This window comes from Coregonus lavaretus, assembly GCF_964263955.1.
Source record: "Coregonus lavaretus genome assembly, chromosome: 24".
In the NCBI taxonomy this organism is placed as follows: domain Eukaryota; kingdom Metazoa; phylum Chordata; class Actinopteri; order Salmoniformes; family Salmonidae; genus Coregonus; species Coregonus lavaretus.
In genome coordinates, this window is record NC_140011.1 from 33,164,369 (window position 1) to 33,182,611 (window position 18,243).

The 18,243-nt window shown below is 43.8% G+C and overlaps 1 protein-coding gene across 11 annotated transcripts in view; it reads right to left on the reverse strand.

Annotated features, from left to right (window-relative positions):
* Positions 1-2,406: 2,406 nt before the first annotated feature.
* LOC311099596 (serine/threonine-protein kinase MARK2-like) overlaps positions 2,407-18,243 on the reverse strand; it is a 37,395-nt gene continuing 21,558 nt past the window's right edge. For 4 of the 11 annotated variants that reach the window (XM_084140305.1, XM_084140301.1, XM_084140303.1 and 1 more), the window contains exons 15-19: positions 16,524-16,658; positions 14,778-15,041; positions 13,959-13,985; positions 4,272-4,307; positions 2,407-3,903 (exon numbers count right to left, since the gene is read on the reverse strand). In XM_084140305.1, the coding sequence (XP_083996431.1) occupies positions 3,468-3,903; positions 4,272-4,307; positions 13,959-13,985; positions 14,778-15,041; positions 16,524-16,658 (898 nt within the window). In that variant the 3' untranslated portion in view covers positions 2,407-3,467. Of the gene's footprint in view, positions 3,904-4,271; positions 4,308-13,958; positions 13,986-14,094; positions 14,184-14,777; positions 15,042-16,523; positions 16,659-18,243 lie in introns of those variants that run through there. The other 7 variants (XM_084140308.1, XM_084140307.1, XM_084140302.1 and 4 more) reach the window with 6 other exon arrangements.

Below are 18,243 nucleotides of genomic sequence, written 5' to 3' on the forward strand. Positions count from 1 at the left end.
TACACCTTAGCCAAATACATTTAAACTCAGTTTTTCACAATTCCTGACATTTAATCTTAGTAAGAAATCCCTGTGTTAGGTCAGTTAGGATCATCACTTTATTTTAAGAATGTGAAATGTCAGAATAATAGTAGAGAGAATGATTTATTTAAGCTTTTATTTCTTTCATCACATTCCCAGTGAGTCAGAAGTTTACATACACTCAATTAGTATTTGGTAGCATTGCCTTTAAACTGTTTAACTTGGGTCAAACGTTTCGGGTAGCCTTCCACAAGCTTCCCACAATAAGTTGGGTGAAATTTGGCCCATTCCTCCTGACAGAGCTGGTGTAACGGAGTCAGGTTTGTAGGCCTCCTTGCTCGCACACGCTTTTTCAGTTCTGCCAACACATTTTCTATAGAATTGAGGTCAGGGCTTTGTGATGGCCACTCCAATACCTTGACTTTGTTGTCCTTAAGCCATTTTGCCACAACTTTGGAAGTATGCTTGGGGTCATTGTCCATTTGGAAGACCCATTTGCGACCAAGCTTTAACTTCCTGACTGATGTCTTGAGATGTTGCTTCAATATATCCACATCATTTTCCTTCCTCATGATGCCATCTATTTTGTGAAGTGGACCAGTCCCTCCTGCAGCAAAGCACCCCCACAGCATGATGCTGCCACCCCGTGCTTCACGGTTGGGATGGTGTTCTTCGGCTTGCAAGCTGCCCCCTTTTTCCTCCAAACATAACGATGGTCATTATGGCCAAACAGTTCTATTTTTGTTTCATCAGACCAGAGGACATTTCTCCAAAAAGTAAGATCTTTGTCCCCATGTGCAGTTGCAAACCGTAGTCTGGCTTTTTTATGGCGGTTTTAGAGCAGTGGCTTCTTCCTTGCGGAGCGGCCTTTCAGGTTATGTCGATATAGGACTCGTTTTACTGTGGATATAGATACTTTGTACCCGTTTCCTCCAGCATCTTCACACCAAAGTACGTTCATCTCTAGGAGACAGAACGCGTCTCCTTCCTGAGCAGTATGACGGCTGCATGGTCCCATGGTGTTTATACTTGCGTACTATTGTTTGTACAGATGAACGTGGTACCTTCAGGCATTTGGAAATTGCTCCCAAGGATGAACCAGACTTGTGGAGGTCTACAATTTTAACGACTCCAACCTAAGTGTATGTAAACTTCCTACTTCAACTGTAGATATTAAGACCTCATTGGAATCGTTAAGAGTAAATGGGAATTCTGGGGTTCTCAGGCACAGTCTGGGCTTTTAGGGGTTAACATTAGTTAACTAGCTTATTACAGCCAGGCTATTTAACTAGTTGGCTAGTATCTTTGCTAGTAGCTAGTGACTGATAAGTGAAGTTACAAAAGGACAGTCAATTGAAATATCTAGCGAGCTAGTTACCTTCCACAAGTGTGCCTTTCTGACCAAATAGAAATACCTTGGTAGATGTAGGCTAGTTAAAGAAATAATGTTGCTAGTGTATGTAGAGGTTAGCTAGCTAAGGGCCACAACTAGCTAGATAGCTAACAGAAAAGCTGCCAGCAGCAGCAGGTTAGCTAACAATCTAAAGACGTCAGCTGTTAGCTAGCTGGCTGCCCTTTTGAGGTTGTAAGACAAGTCGCTTTCTTCGATTTCTGTTCAAATGAACTTCAATATCACCTTGCTAGTTAGGTTACGCAGGTATTCTCCTTGTACTTTGATGGCTTCACCACAGCCCTACTTCCCACTGACATCAAATGGTGATAGCCAGGCAGCAAGCTAACGGTAGCTGGCACTAAAGCTAGCTGGATAATTACGAAGAGCAACGTTTGTTAACTTGTGTGCGGCTGCGTACCAATAGTCTAAAGTGGCTTCCCTTCCCTCGTCTCCTTTCCATAGTCTGCCCTTATTTTATAGAATTGTACATGTGTAATGTATAAATGTTCAGCATGCTTATTTCATGTGATTTGCTTCTATTTACTCGGAGCATGGACTTTCAGATCAGTGCAGAAAGACAGTAGTGGAGGAGAGAAAACCGCATGTAGTGACTCCATATGCTTTTTCTCAATAATGTAAAGTTCTTCCTCAAATTATTGTTCAACTGCATTGTAAAATATTTTACAGGTGTGAAAAGCAATATGAAGAAGTCCCATCATTAGACTAGCTTTCACTAGTCCTGAGGTGTGTTATTTCGTGAGGTGAAACGTTCTGAACTTTGCAGATGGAAATGTCAAAAATAGGATCTATATACTGTAGCAGTAGATCTGCGATAAGGTGAAAATAATTAGTCTCACTGATAAGCTAGTGCAATTCAGTGCATTTTCTTAATTCATCAGCAATATGTGGGCAAATTAAGTGGGCTGGAGCTCCTTCACCATCCATCCATGACTTATACAACTGATTAAACAACTGAAGAGCACAAGCAAATAAATCATCCAACTTTGTTTATTCTTAATAACAATATTAATAATTATTTTCTCCAGAGAAAGGCAATGGAACTCAGACGCAGACATTCCAGTGCAGCACATTGAAACCAACCAGCAACTCTTAATTACATTACAATCCACCAATAATTATCAATTGGCCCTTAATTAGTTCATCAGATAAATTACCCCTGCTGTAGAAAAACAAAAACTAATTGAAGGGGCTTGGGGTAAAAGGTGGTGAAGGTTCGCAATCAGAGCGCAAAGAGTTCAATCAAGTCTGCACTTCCACTGTACCCTCAAGTAAGACATAGTCCTGTGATGTAAAAATGGCTTTCTGAACCACCACACTGAAGCAGGAATCTTGTGCAGCCTTCATTAGCTGATCAGAATTAGAACATGATGTGAAAACCAATTTACACTGTAGTGAATATGCGATGTACCTAAGATACATCAGTCTAATCATGTTGTACATTCAGAGTGTCAAACTGCAGGTCTCTTCATCTGTTCAAAACAGACAGCTGAAAATAGGGGCAAGATGCTCAAGTACAGTAACATGGTGCTTAGACCATTTGTCCTTGGTGCAGGATAAGGGAGAGAGAAGGGCCTGAGGGTTACAGCTGGCTGAGTCCAGGGCCATTTTGTGCAACAGAAAAATATGAAAACCCACAATCAGTTAATTGCTTTATAACTCATTTCCCATCATATTTTCCATCAATGAATTCCTTTTGGAAAAAGAGGATTGTGAGGTTTAAGAGAAACAAAACTGTATCAGAAGACAACAGAAAAGTCAGAGGGGAGGGAGGGGACAGAAAACCCAAACACCCCCTCTCAAGAAAATTAACAATCCCCTCAAAAGGTCTATACACACACGACCTCCCCTAGCCAACCTGTCCTAGACTCTGCCCTCCCCCACCCACCCAAAAAGTATATCCATGCTCCTTTGCCTCCCTCTCAAAATCTCTCAACTCAGTTCTGTGTCAAAGTTCAGCTTCTCTGCCTTCGTGCTCCAGTCTGTCTCCTACCACCCGACTCCTTGTTATCATCATTACTCCTCTTCCACAAGCTCACAGTTTGAGCTCATTGGCAACCTTGGAGGCGATGTTCTTGAAGGCGATGGACGTGCCAGAAATGCGCTTAAAGCGAACGCCGTTGAGGGAGAGGCGGGGCAGCTTGCACACCTCCATCTCCCACTGGACAAAGTCGTCACAGGCGGGATTCCCAGACACACACAGCAGCATGTAGCGCTCCCGCAGCTCATACTCGCAGCTGTTCGAGTCCAGAACCTTCCGGATCTCCTTCATCATCTCGTTGGGCTCCATGGAGGAGGTGGTCTTCATGCTCCAGGTGAAGCGCAGCGAGCGGGGCTTGTTGTCCTTGGAGGTCAGGCTCGGGGTTGGGGTGCTGGGCACCGTAGAGGTGGAGGAAAGGAAGTCCTTGTTATCATCTCCTGCAGCGCTCAGGGTGACCTTCTCCAGCTTCTCAGCAGTGGTCAACATGGGTCTGAGTTGGCAAAGAAAGTAGGGAAGGACAGTAATATAATATAATATAATATAATAAAAGGAGAGATACAGAATGGGGAGACAGACAAAACAGGAATGTTACGGGCTGGTTAACAATGCATTCGATCACAGGGGGAGTCAATGATCCAGCATGAGCATGAACATGAAAGCTTCACTAAGCTGCAGAATACATGTCTCCTTCTGTTATTAAAAGATCAATGCTTGTATTGTCAAAATCGAATGAGCTATCCCGATCACATTAATCATGGTATTCTTTACACCACCTTAATCAATTAATTAAATTATTTGATTTACATTTTTTTCACTGAATCAACAGATTGATCAAATTATCACTATCGTTTTCCTCACCTGCTGGCCTCATCTCGACCCTCTCCCTCATACGGGCTCCGCAAAGAAAATTGGCACAAGTTTAGTCTCCCCAAATTCCAATTAGACTATTACCAGGTTAGAACAAACACTACCAACTCCCATGGCAACCCCTGCACCTTCCAATTCCAGATTCTATAGTATACTGTACATATCCATAGATTTAATTCATGTGAGCTCCACTACATTTTGGGGGGCTATGAGAGAATAACTAGGTACCTCTACTAATTCAAATGTGTTTTTAGTCACCCTCCCTCCACCGCAAAGTGGAATCACACAATCCATGGAAACTGTTTTTTGTTTTGTTTAGCATACAACTGGAATGAAGGGTCAGAGATCACATATTTGTTATGTTAATAAGTTCCGTCACCACCATCCAATAACCCTCTCCTCAAACTCCAACAGAAAGGCATCAAAAAGAATAAAGGAACAGCATCTGTCAGATGCAGGCATTCTGCGGACCGGTTCTCAGTTTCTCAAGGTGCCCAACATCCTTAAGTCTGTGCCCACAACAATAAGAATTAAAATACACATGCACCCCTTGATGCACATTTTTGTCAATGTCAAAACATTCAATCTTCAATTATTTTCTGATTGAACGGACATCTTTGTCACTGAGAATATCATATTAGAGCCAAGAAATAGATGTCTCTAATGACTCTTCGGTCAACTCATTCAAAATAGAAAAAAACAACCTCTAAGCATTAGCAGATAAGCCAAGGTTAAAAAAATATGAAAAAGAAACAGCAGAACGTTGCTGAAAATATGAGGTTATTAAGTACAAACTGCAATGCAGCCAGGACAGTGGTCTGGTATCAGACCAGAGAAAGAAAGGCATGAGATATCCCCCCCAAAATACCACAGTGACGTTACATTGCCAACAACAAACACTCCACTGCCCCCTCTCTGACTCACTCCTCCACACTTTCCACTAGGCTTGGGCAGTATACCACAGACCGGGGTATTTGGAAATAGCCACGGGATGGTTTTTCAATACCGTTGAAACTATTTCTTTGCATAAAAAAATAAATAAAAAAAAGGCAATAACTTGTCTATTTATTAAGGCTACAACACATTTTGATTATGTAATAATTAATTTGAAATAAATTCCAAATACAAGCTTCATAAGTAAATTATCAAAATGAAATCCTTGGGCTAAGCGTTTTTTTCAGGTCACCAAAATTAATTTTCAGGATGGAAAAACGGTTTCAGTTTTTTTTATTTATTTCACCTTTATTTAACCAGGTAAGCCAGTTGAGAACAGGTTCTCATTTACAACTGCGACCTGGCCAAGATAAAGCAAAGTAGTGCAATAAAAACAACAGAGTTACATAAGGGGTAAAAAAAAAACACAAAGTCAGAAATACAACATAAAATATATATACAGTGTGTGCAAATGTAGCAAGTTATGGAGGTAAGGCAATAAATAGGCTATAGTGCAGAATAATTACAATAGTATTAACACTGGAATGCTAGATGTGCAAGAGATTATGTGCAAATAGAGATACTGGGGTGCAAAAGAGCAAAATAAATAACAATATAGGGATGAGGTAGTTGGGTGGGCTAATTTCGGATGGGCTGTGTACAGGTGCAGTGATCGGTAAGGTGCTCTGACAACTGATGCTTAAAGTTATTGAGGGAGATAAGAGTCTCCAGCTTCAGAGATTTTTGCAATTCGTTCCAGTCATTGGCAGCAGAGAACTGGAAGGAATGGCGGCCAAAGGAGGTGTTGGCTTTGGGAATGACCAGTGAGATATACCTGCTGGAGCGCAGACTACGGGTGGGTGCTGCTATGGTGACCAATGAGCTAAGATAAGGCGGGGATTTGCCTAGCAGTGATTTATAGATGGCCTGGAGCCAGTGGGTTTGACGACGAACATGTAGTGAGGACCAGCCAACAAGAGCGTACAGGTCACAGTGGTGGGTAGTGTATGGGGCTTTGGAGACAAAACGGATGGCACTGTGATAGACTACATCCAATTTGCTGAGTAGAGTGTTGGAGGCTATTTTGTAAATTACATCGCCGAAGTCAAGGATCGGTAGGATAGTCAGTTTTACGAGGGCATGTTTGGCAGCATGAGTGAAGGAGGCTTTATTGCGAAATAGGAAGCCGATTCTAGATTTAACTTTGGATTGGAGATTCTTTATGTGAGTCTGGAAGTTGAGTTTACAGTCTAACCAGACACCTAGGTATTTGTAGTTGTCCACATACTCTAGGTCAGACCCGTCGAGAGTGGTGATTCTAGTCGGGTGGGCGGGTGCCAGCAGCGTTCGATTGAAAAGCATGCATTTAGTTTTACTAGTGTTTAAGAGCAGTTGGAGGCTACTGAAGGATTGTTGTATGGCATTGAAGCTCGTTTGGAGGTTTGTTAACACAGTGTCCAATGAAGGGCCAGATGTATACAAAATGGTGTCGTCTGCGTAGAGGTGGATCTGAGAGTCACCAGCAGCAAGAGCGACATCATTGATATACACGGAGAAAAGTGTCGGCCCAAGAATTGAACCCTGTGGCACCCCCATAGAGACTGCCATAGGTCCAGACAACAGGCCCTCCGATTTGACACACTGAACTCTATCTGAGAAGTAGTTGGTGAACCAGGCGAGGCAGTCATTTGAGAAACCAAGGCTATTTAGTCTGCCAATAAGAATGCGGTGGTTGACAGAGTCGAAAGCCTTGGCCAGGTCGATGAAGACGGCTGCACAGTACTGTCTATTATCAATTGCGGTTATAATATCGTTTAGGACCTTGAGCGTGGCTGAAGTGCACCCGTGACCAGCTCGGAAACCGGATTGCATAGCGGAGAAGGTACGGTGGTATTCGAAATGGTCGATGATCTGTTTGTTAACTTGGCTTTCGAATACTTTCGAAAGGCAGGGCAGGATGGATATAGGTCTGTAGCAGTTTGGATCTAGAGTGTCACCCCCTTTGAAGAGGGGGATGACCGCGGCAGCTTTCCAATCTCTGGGGATCTCAGACGTTATGAAAGAGAGGTTAAACAGACTAGTAATAGGGGTAGCGACAATTTCAGCGGCTAGTTTTAGAAAGAAAGGGTCCAGATTGTCTAGCCCAGCTGATTTGTAGGGGTCCAGATTTTGCAGCGCTTTCAAAACATCAGCTGTCTGAATTTGTGTGAAGGAGAAGCGGGGGGGGCATGGGCAAGTTGCAGCAGAGGGTGCAGAGTTGGTGGCCGGGTTAGTGGTAGCCAGATGGAAAGCATGGCCAGCTGTAGCAAAATGCTTGTTGAAATTCTCGATTATTGTAGATTTATCGGTGGTGATAGTGTTTCCTAGCCTCAGTGCAGTGGGCAGCTGGGAGGAAGTGCTCTTATTCTCCATGGACTTTACAGTGTCCCAAAACTTTTTGGAGTTAGTGCTACAGGATGCAAATTTCTGTTTGAAAAAGTTAGCCTTTGCTTTCCTGACTGCTTGTGTATATTGGTTCCTAACTTCCCTGAAAAGTTGCATATCGCGGGGGCTATTTGATGCTAATGCTGTACGCCACAGGATGTTTTTGTGCTGGTCAAGGGCAGTCAAGTCTGAGGAGAACCAGGGGCTATATCGGTTCTTAGTTCTGTATTTTTTGAATGGGGCATGTTTATTTAAGATTGAGAGGAAATTACTTTTAAGGAACAACCAGGCATCCTCTACTGACGGAATGAGATCTATATCCATCCAGGATACCTGGGCCAGGTCAATTAGGAAGGCCTCCTCGCTAAAGTGTTTTAGGGAGCGTTTGACAGTGATGAGGGGTGGTCGTTTGACCGCGGACCCGTTACGGACGCAGGCAATAAGGCAGTGATCGCTGAGATCCTGGTTGAAGACAGCTGAGGTGTATTTAGAGGGTATGTTAGTCAGGATGATATCTATGAGGGTACCCATGTTTACGGATTTAGGGTTGTACCTGGTAGGTTCGTTGATAATTTGCGTGAGGTTGAGGGCATCTAGCTTGGATTGTAGGATGGCTGGGGTATTAAGCATATCCCAATTTAGGTCACCAAGCAGTACAAACTCTGAGGATAAATGGGGGGCAATCAATTCACATATGGTGTCCAGGGCACAGCTGGGGGCTGAGGGGGGTCTGTAGCAAGCGGCAACAGTGAGAGACTTATTTCTGGAAAGGTGGATTTTTAGAAGTAGAAGCTCAAACTGTTTGGGCACAGACCTGGATAGTATGATAGAGCTCTGCAGGCTATCTCTACAGTAGATTGCAACTCCACCCCCTTTGGCAGTTCTATCTAGACGGAAAATGTTATAGTTGGGGATGGAAATTTCAGAATTTTTGGTGGCCTTCCTGAGCCAGGATTCAGACACTGCTAGAACATCAGGGTTGGCAGAGTGTGCTAACGCAGTGAATAACTCAAACTTAGGAAGTAGACTTCTGATATTTATGTGCAAGAAACCAAGACTTTTGCGATTACAGAAGTCATCAAATGATAGCGCCTGGGGAGTAGGAGTGATACTGAGGGCTGCAGGGCCTGGGTTAGCCTCTACATCACCAGAGGAACAGAGGAGGACTAGAATAAGGATACGGCTAAAGGCTTTAAGAACTGGTCTTCTAGTGCGTTGGGTACATAGAATAAAGGGGGCAGATTTCCGGGTGTTATAGAAAAGATTCAGGGCATTATGTACAGACAAGGATATGGAAGGATATGAGTAAAGTGGAGGTAAACCTGAGCGTTGGGTAACAATGAAAGAGATAGTATCTCTAGAGGCATAAATTGAGTCGGTCTGTGAGTGTATGGGGGGAGGGACAAAATAGCTATCTAAGGCAGGTTTAGCTAGGCTGGGGGGTCTACAGTGATATAGTACAATTAGAAATAACCGAAACAACAATAAACTAACCATGTTTGGGCTGAGGCTAAACATAAACAGGATGTAGTACCGTAAAAAGGAACAGTCCAGCAGATATCAGCTGTATAGCTGAGTTATCATAAGGTCCGGTGGTGAAGTACTAGTGAGTAAGAGGCTACAGCTAGCGGGCCAGGGCTAGCAGATGGATGGAATCTTCGTGGTTAACGTCGTAACCACATCAGACGATTTCGTCGGCAGACCAGTCGTGTAGGATCGGCGGGGCTCCGTGTCAATACTAGGTGTTCCCGTCCGGTTGACAGAGAGGTAGATAGCCGGGAGATGGGCCTAGCTCAGGATAATTAGCCAGACCACAGCGTCCGTTTTGTTGTAGCTAGCTGGTAGCGACGAATCCGGAGTTAAAGGTCCAGTGAATTCAGTGATTCCAGCGGAAAAACTGATATGTTCTGGGTCGATAACGCGCTGTGCAGACTGGCCGAATATCCGGTGATCAATGTCCAGTGATTAAAATTAATCCCGCAGAAAAAAATCCAATGTTCTGGGTGAAACACCGCTAGCTAAGGCTAATAGCAAGTAGCTAGTTAGCTGGCTAGCTGGCTAGCTAGTTTCACTGGAGATTCTAGATAAAAGGTAAGTCAATAATAGAATCCGTTCCACATTGAGTGAGGCGGGTTGCAGGAAAGTATATTTTGTAGAAGGATGAAAAGTCTGATAGGGAAATAGGTACGAAAAATACAAAAAAACAAGGTATTTACAGGCTATTTACAGACACACGACAATAACAGGACTGCACTACTTCGCCATCTTGGATGTAAACTTATACAACTAAAACCAGATATAATGTAGAAAAGATAATGACCTATATATTCTTTAATAATATAGTCTTTGAGAACTAACAATCACCAAAATAAAATTCCCAAAACAATGAATTTAGTAATATAGATTGTTATGTTTGAGCAAAAGAACACATGGAAAAATGCATAGATTGCAGGAAATTAGCTTTAAAACTGCAACTTTTTCTCAGCTCCATGGGAGAATATGTAGAATTGCAGGTAATGTCCTTAAAAAATTAATAAAATGGCTCTACACCGCCAAGATGGGGGGGCCGCTAAAAATTCAGCCACGCCGATGGGCCGATCGCACTCCCTGCCATGCCCCCTGCCACGCCCACCACCTAAGCCCCTTTTGGTCCTGAAAAAAACCCTGCTATGATTCCACTCCTTGTCATGGTTTGGCATATAACACGGAGTACAAAGAATGGAATGTTAGCGAAATAGACTGGTACCATTTCTCTGTTCTAAGCTTTCTGCACACTGGGTAGCATGGCCACAGACTGGGCTGCACAGAGGGTTTTCTATTGACTCGGCCAAGGACCCAGAGGACGATATTCCATAACAACTGAGTCAAAAAGGAGACGGGGATGAGAGAAAGCAGAAAGGGATGAAGAGAGCCGAGCAGCAGACGAGGGTGAATCAGGCAATGGAGAGAGCAGGGCGCGTTAGTATAAATGGCAAATTGTTTCCAAAAAATAAATATATATATATATACACACACTCTACCAGTCAAAAGGTTGGACAAACCTACTCATTCAAGGGTTTTTCTTCATTTTTACATTGTAGAATAATAGTGAAGACATCAAAACCATGAAATAACAAATGGAATAATGTTGTAATAAAAAAATAGTGTTAAATCAAAATATATTTCATATCTGAGATTCTTCAAAATAGCCACCCTTTGCCTTGTTGCCAGCTTTGCACACTCTTGGCATTCTCTCAACCAGCTTCATGAGGTAGTCACCTGGAATGAATTTCAATTAACAGGTGTGCCTTCTTAAAAGTTAATTTATGGAATTTATTTCCTTCTTAATGCATTTGAGCCAATCAGTTGTGTTGTGACAAGGTAGGGGTGGTATACAGAAGTTAGCCCTATTTGGTAAAAGACCAAGTCCATATTATGGCAAGAACAGCTAAAATAAGCAAAGAGAAACGACAGTCCATCATTACTTTAAGACATGAAGGTCAGTCAATACGGAAAATGTCAAGAACTTTGAACGTTTCTTCAAGTGCAGTCGCAAAAACCATCAAGCGCTATGACGAAACTGGCTCTCATGAGGACCGCCACAGGAATGGAAGACCCAGAGTTACCTCTGCTGCAGATAAGTTCATTAGAGTTAACTGCACCTCAGATTGCAGCCCAAATGCTTCAGAGTTCAAGTAACAGACACATCTCAACATCAACTGTTCAGAGGAGACTGCGTGAATCAGGCCTTCATGGTCGAATTGCTGCAAAGAAACCACTACTAAAGGACACCAATAAGAAGAAGAGACTTGCTTGGGCCAAGAAACATGAGCAATGGACATTAGACAGGTGGACATTTATTATTTGGTCTGGAGCCCAAATTTGAGATTTTTGGTTCAAACCACTGTGTCTTTGTGAGACGCTGTGTGGGTGAACGGATGATCTCCGCATGTGTAGTTCCCACCGTAAAGCACGGAGGAGGTATTATGGTATGGGGGTGCTTTGCTGATGACACTGTCTGTGATTTATTTAGAATTCAAGGCACACTTCACCAGCTTGGCTACCACAGCATTCTACAGCGATACGCCATCCCATCTGGTTTGGGCTTAGTGGGACTATCATTTGTTTTTCAACAGGACAATGACCCAACACACCTCCAGGGTATGTAAGGGCTATTATACCAAGAAGGAGAGTGATGGAGTGCTGCATCAGATGACCTGGCCTCCACAATCCCCAGACCTCAACCCAATTGAGAGTTAAGGAAAAGCAGCCAACACGTGCTCAGCATATGTGGGAACTTCTTCAAGACTGTTGGAAAAGCATTCCAGGTGAAGCTGGTTGAGAGAATGCCAAGCGTGTGCAAAGCTGTCATCAAGGCAAAGGTTGGCTATTTTAAGAATCTCTAATATAAAATATATTTTGATTTGTTTAACACTTTTTTGGTTACTACATGATTCCATATGTGTTATTTCATAGTTTTGATGGCTTCACTATTATTCTACAATGTAAAAATAAAGAATAACCCTTGAATGAGTAGGTGTGTCCAAACTTTTGACTGGTACTGTATGTATATATATATACACATACATATATACATACATACATATATATACACACACACACACACACACAGTGGGGAGAACAAGTATTTGATACACTGCCGATTTTGCAGGTTTTCCTACTTACAAAGCATGTAGAGGTCTGTAATTTTTATCATAGGTACACTTCAACTGTGAGAGACGGAATCTAAAATCCAGAAATCCAGAAAATCACATTGTATGATTTTTAAGTAATTAATTTGCATTTTATTGCATGACATAAGTATTTGATCACCTACCAACCAGTAAGAATTCTGGGCTCTCACAGACCTGTTAGTTTTTCTTTAAGAAGCCCTCCTGTTCTCCACTTTACCTGTATTAACTGCACCTGTTTGAACTCGTTACCTGTATAAAAGACACCTGTCCACACACTCAATCAAACAGACTCCAACCTCTCCACAATGGCCAAGACCAGAGAGCTGTGTAAGGACATCAGGGATAAAATTGTAGACCTGCACAAGGCTGGGATGGGCTACAGGACAATAGGCAAGCAGCTTGGTGAGAAGGCAACAACTGTTGGCGCAATTATTAGAAAATGGAAGAAGTTCAAGATGACGGTCAATCACCCTCAGTCTGGGGCTCCATGCAAGATCTCACCTCGTGGGGCATCAATGATCATGAGGAAGGTGAGGGATCAGCCCAGAACTACACAGCAGGACCTGATCAATGACCTGAAGAGAGCTGGGACCACAGTCTCAAAGAAAACCATTAGTAACACACTACGCCGTCATGGATTAAAATCCTGCAGCGCACGCAAGGTCCCCCTGCTCAAGCCAGCGCATGTCCAGGCCCGTCTGAAGTTTGCCAATGACCATCTGGATGATCCAGAGGAGGAATGGGAGAAGGTCATGTGGTCTGATGAGACAAAAAGAGAGCTTTTTGGTCTAAACTCCACTCACCGTGTTTGGAGGAAGAAGAAGGATGAGTACAACCCCAAGAACACCATCCCAACCGTGAAGCATGGAGGTGGAAACATCATTCTTTGGGGATGCTTTTCTGCAAAGGGGACAGGACGACTGCACCGTATTGAGGGGAGGATGGATGGGGCCATGTATCGCGAGATCTTGGCCAACAACCTCCTTCCCTAAGTAAGAGCATTGAAGATGGGTCGTGGCTGGATCTTCCAGCATGACAACGACCCGAAACACACAGCCAGGGCAACTAAGGAGTGGCTCCGTAAAAAGCATCTCAAGGTCCTGGAGTGGCCTAGCCAGTCTCCAGACCTGAACCCAATAGAAAATCTTTGGAGGGAGCTGAAAGTCCGTATTGCCCAGCGACAGCCCCGAAACCTGAAGGATCTGGAGAAGGTCTGTATGGAGGAGTGGGCCAAAATCCCTGCTGCAGTGTGATCTCTGTAATTGCAAACAAAGGTTTCTGTACCAAATATTAAGTTCTGCTTTTCTGATGTATCAAATACTTATGTCATGCAATAAAATGCAAATTAATTACTTAAAAATCATACAATGTGATTTTCTGGATTTTTGTTTTAGATTCTGTCTCTCACCGTTGAAGTGTACCTATGATAAAAATTACATACCTCTACATGCTTTGTAAGTAGGAAAACCTGCAAAATCAGCAGTGTATCAAATACTTGTTCTCCCCACTGTATGTATGTATGTGTATATATATATTATTTTTTATTTTTTTAAGGGTCATGACACATAAAATGATAGCCTCACAGAGGATAGATAGGACACAAGGTAATAGTTGAGAAAGACTCAAGTATGTGGTTATTTTTGCCTACCTTCTGGGGAATCTGAATGTGAGATTTCTACAAAAAAGGGGAGGGGGAAGAAAAATAAAAAAAAACTATGTACACAAACATGTGCAAAACAAACCACAGCCAATCTGTTATACATGTCATGTGCATGTCAGTCAACTCAAATACATTAAAATACTCCCCTGGTGTCCCTCAGGTGGTGAGCTGCTTCGGCCAAACAGGTTGTCACTAAATGGCTGTTACTGTAGCCTGACGTTACCATAGTATTCAGGATGTTAGGGGCAGAGCAGTTACATGAACAATGGACTCAGATTAGGATTAACGTTAGCACTGGATGGGAGACATGCATGCCAATTATGTTATATTTATACGGTTTTAATTCCTGGTGTTGTACAATTTATCATTGAACAATTAAACTTTAGCAGGATATTCCAAATTGTATTTCAAGATATTCCCACACAGAGTAACTTCCCTATCTGCTCCAACTATGTGGTAACTGACCATAGCCACAGAAATATGCACTGCTCCAAACCAACCTAACCTGAAAGAGGGGAGTACTTGTAGTCAAGCGCATTGCGTGCACAGTAACTTTATGGCCAGACAAAAAACCCATCACAGGGACAGACACAGGGACACACAAAAGCTAATAACAAACAGTCCAAAGATCAAAGGTCACACTGCACAAACATGAATACCCAACATGAATACCTAACTGTAATTCACTTATGACAAGACGTTCAACACCAGGACGTGATCAGCATAACAGAAAATCACATCATTGGATTCAACACTAATCATCTTCCCCATCACACATCTAAGATTCCCATTCCCCCATTCTCTCACCTGCGCACAAATTTAGAGGTGAACTTGCTGAAGATACCAGTGCCCCCGGCTCTTCGGGCCTGGCTGTTCCCGTAGGAGAGGGAAGGGGATGATGGGGGACCATTATAAGTGGAGGTATGCTGGTCCCGTGCCACCCTCTGCTGGCCGGCACTGAAAGTGCTGCGGCTGGTCACATTTCTGGGGAAGTTGGAACGGTCCGTCGCTGTTGAACTGCCGATGTTGTGGGCAGAAGGAGACGCCACTGGTACTCTCTGAGAGGCGGTGCTGTTTTGATCGTTTTGTGAGTAGAGAGAGGAGAGACATTAATACATTTCATTATGACCATGCACATCAAAAGTCTTCCAACTGCTGAAGCCATTTGCCACAAAGAATTGATGATAAAAACATAACTGCGCTTCAAAAGTTGAGTGAATGAAAAGCATAACATTTCTATACAAATGCCACAGTTGTAAGTAAGCCTGATTAAGCAGTTTGCAAAAGCAAATGTGTAAAAAAATGAATTTCTATTGGTCTACAACATGCACCCCAACTGTGGTGCCATCCACTCAGCAAAATCCACCATGATGAAGTCTAGTAAAGTGACATCTTGCCAAGAAAGCAATTACAGCCTGGTGACCCACCATGGGCAGCAGGTATAAACCACAGACTTGGAATGTGAGGCCAGTGAAGCCTTGTTGAGTGTTAAATCATAGGCACACGGCATGAATCACACAATCAGCATAAATAAAATAAAATAAATATGCCATTTAGCAGACGCTTTTATCCAAAGCGACTTACAGTCATGCGTGCATACATTTTTGTGTATGGGTGGTCCCGGGGATCGAACCCACTACCTTGGCGTTACAAGCGCCGTGCTCTACCAGCTGAGCTACAGAGGACCACTAACAGGACAACAGATGCGGCATCGCTACAAAGAGGAAAGGGTGGGGAAGGGGCATGGAGCTGTGATACTGTTGATTTATGTCATGGACCACACACATTATCATATTGGCAGAGGTTATAACATCCTTTCAATTGAGAAAACAGTAGAATTTCACTTACAGCTCATTTTAGCTCTACAGTATGAGCTGTGACTATTCAGTGATAGTGGATTACACGTAACCCAATTGACATGTGAATGACATCCCAGCTAGTTCATTAAGAAATGTGTTTAAAAATAATAATAATAAATGTTGGAACAATGTGCATGGCCCATGAGATGTCAAATTGTGATGGGGACGGGGAGTTGCAGAACGTATTAAAAGGGATTACATGACATGCACAGCACTGCACACAAGCCAGGAGCTGAAAAGGTTCAGGCTCACTGCAGCCAAAAACATAATGGCACTGGACGGGCCAAGTTAAAACTGTGATGGCGTGTAATGTGTAACTGAGGGTTTGCAGGTACACAGGAGCCACGGGTTGACAGGATCTGGCTTTCTAGTGGAAGATTAGTGGTAGGACTGGTTGGATAAGGACAGTGGTGGTGGGGAGAAAGGTATTTCACAAAGAGGCAGGGTGCTTGTAGGGTGAGTGTTTCAGGGGGTGGGGGAAAGTGACATAGAAAAGTGGGTTGCCTTTTCGACAGCAATATTGCTACCCTTTTAATCCCTACATTTGATATTTTTCTACCAATTTTACTGATGTTGGATACCCAATGCTGAGAACTGCAACCAGGAACCATCTAACCCAAAACCTTTCATTTCCACTCTACTCTCCCTCCGGCAGAGTGGCTGTCCTTGTGTTCCCCTCCCTGGTGCCACTTGCCTGGGCCGGTGTGCATGGATGTCTGGGGGGCTGGGGTGGGCAGAGGTGGACAAGGACTTGTGATGTCGGGGGTGGGAGGAGGAGAGGACAGCAGCTGCCGAGGCTGTGGAGGCACGGGACCCTGGGGTGGTCAGGCTGGGGGAGAGAAATGAATAAACCCAGTGCAGACCGTCCCCCGTGAGGGGTGGAAGAGGGCCATGGGGTAACAAGGTTAGAACTGGGGAGGAAGCAGGGACACTGAGGGGGAGGAAAACAACACACTGAAGCACATCAACATCACAGACAACACAGCATCTCAAATAATGCAGATTTGTATTGGATGACTAAACATAACAGCTTCAGTGTTTCCCCTAGGAGTTTTTTGAGCAGCGGTTGTAGATGTAGATTTAAAGCTAGTTTCCTGTAATTCAACAAATTTTGCCATGGTTTATGCTGTGTTCTAATGCTATCGGAGTGACTCGAACATTATAACAAAATCAATGGAGGCCCCCATGCCATGACATTTTTGGAATGCTCCCCGACTGTCTAGTTTTTATTTTGGTGGGTGTTAGTTCTCAAAGTTGATCTTATTTAAAAATGTATAGCTGCATTATCTTTTCTATACTGAACAAAAATAAACTCAACATGCCACAATTTAAGATTTTACTGAGTTAGTTAATAAAAAATTAATTAGGCCCTAATCTATGGATTTCACATGACTGGGAATACACAGATATGCATTGGACACAGATACTTTAAAAAAAAAGTAGGGGCGTGGATCCAAAAACCAGTCAGTATCTGGTGACCACCTCACGAAGCGCAACATCTCCTTGGCATAGAGTTGATCAGATTGTGGCCTGTGGAATGTTGTTTTTTTGCACTTTTTACCAATTTTTCATGATATCCAATTGGTAGTTAGTCTTGTCCCATCGCTGCAACTCCTGTACGGACTCGGGAGAGGCGAAGGTCGAGAGCCATGCGTCCTCCAAAACACGACCCTGCCAAGCCGCATTGCTTCTTGACACACTGCTCACTTAACCTGGAAGCTAGCCGCACCAATGTGTCGGAGGAAACACCGTCCAACTGGCGACCGTGTCAGCGTGCATGCGCCCAGCCCGCAACAGGAGCCACGATGGGACAAGCACATCCCGGCCGGCCAAACCCTACCCTAACCCAGATGACGCAGGGCCAATTGTGCTCCGCCTCATGGGTCTCCCAGTCGCGGCTGGCTGCGACACAGCCAGGACCGAACCCGGATCTGTAGTGACGCCTCTAGCACTGCGATGCTGCGCCACTCGGGAGGCCCCGGCCTGTGGAATGTTGTCCCACTCCTCTTCAATGGCTGTGCAAAGTTGCTGGATATTGGCGGGACCTGGAACATGCTGTCGTACACGTCAATCCAGAGCATCCCAACCATGCACAATGGGTGACATGTCTGGTGAGTATGCAGGCCATGGAATAACTGGGACATTTTCAGCTTCCAGGAATTGTGTACAGATTCTTCCGACATGGGGCCGTGCATTATTCTGAAACATGAGGTGATGGCGGCGGATGAATGGCACGACAATGGGCCTCAGGATTGCGTCACGGTATCTCTGTGCATTCAAATTGCCATCGATAAAATGCAACGGTGTTCAATGTCTGTAGCTTATGCCTGCCCATACCGTAACCCCACCTCCACCATGGGAACACTGTTCACAACGTTGACAAACCACTTGCCCACACAATGCCATACCGTGGT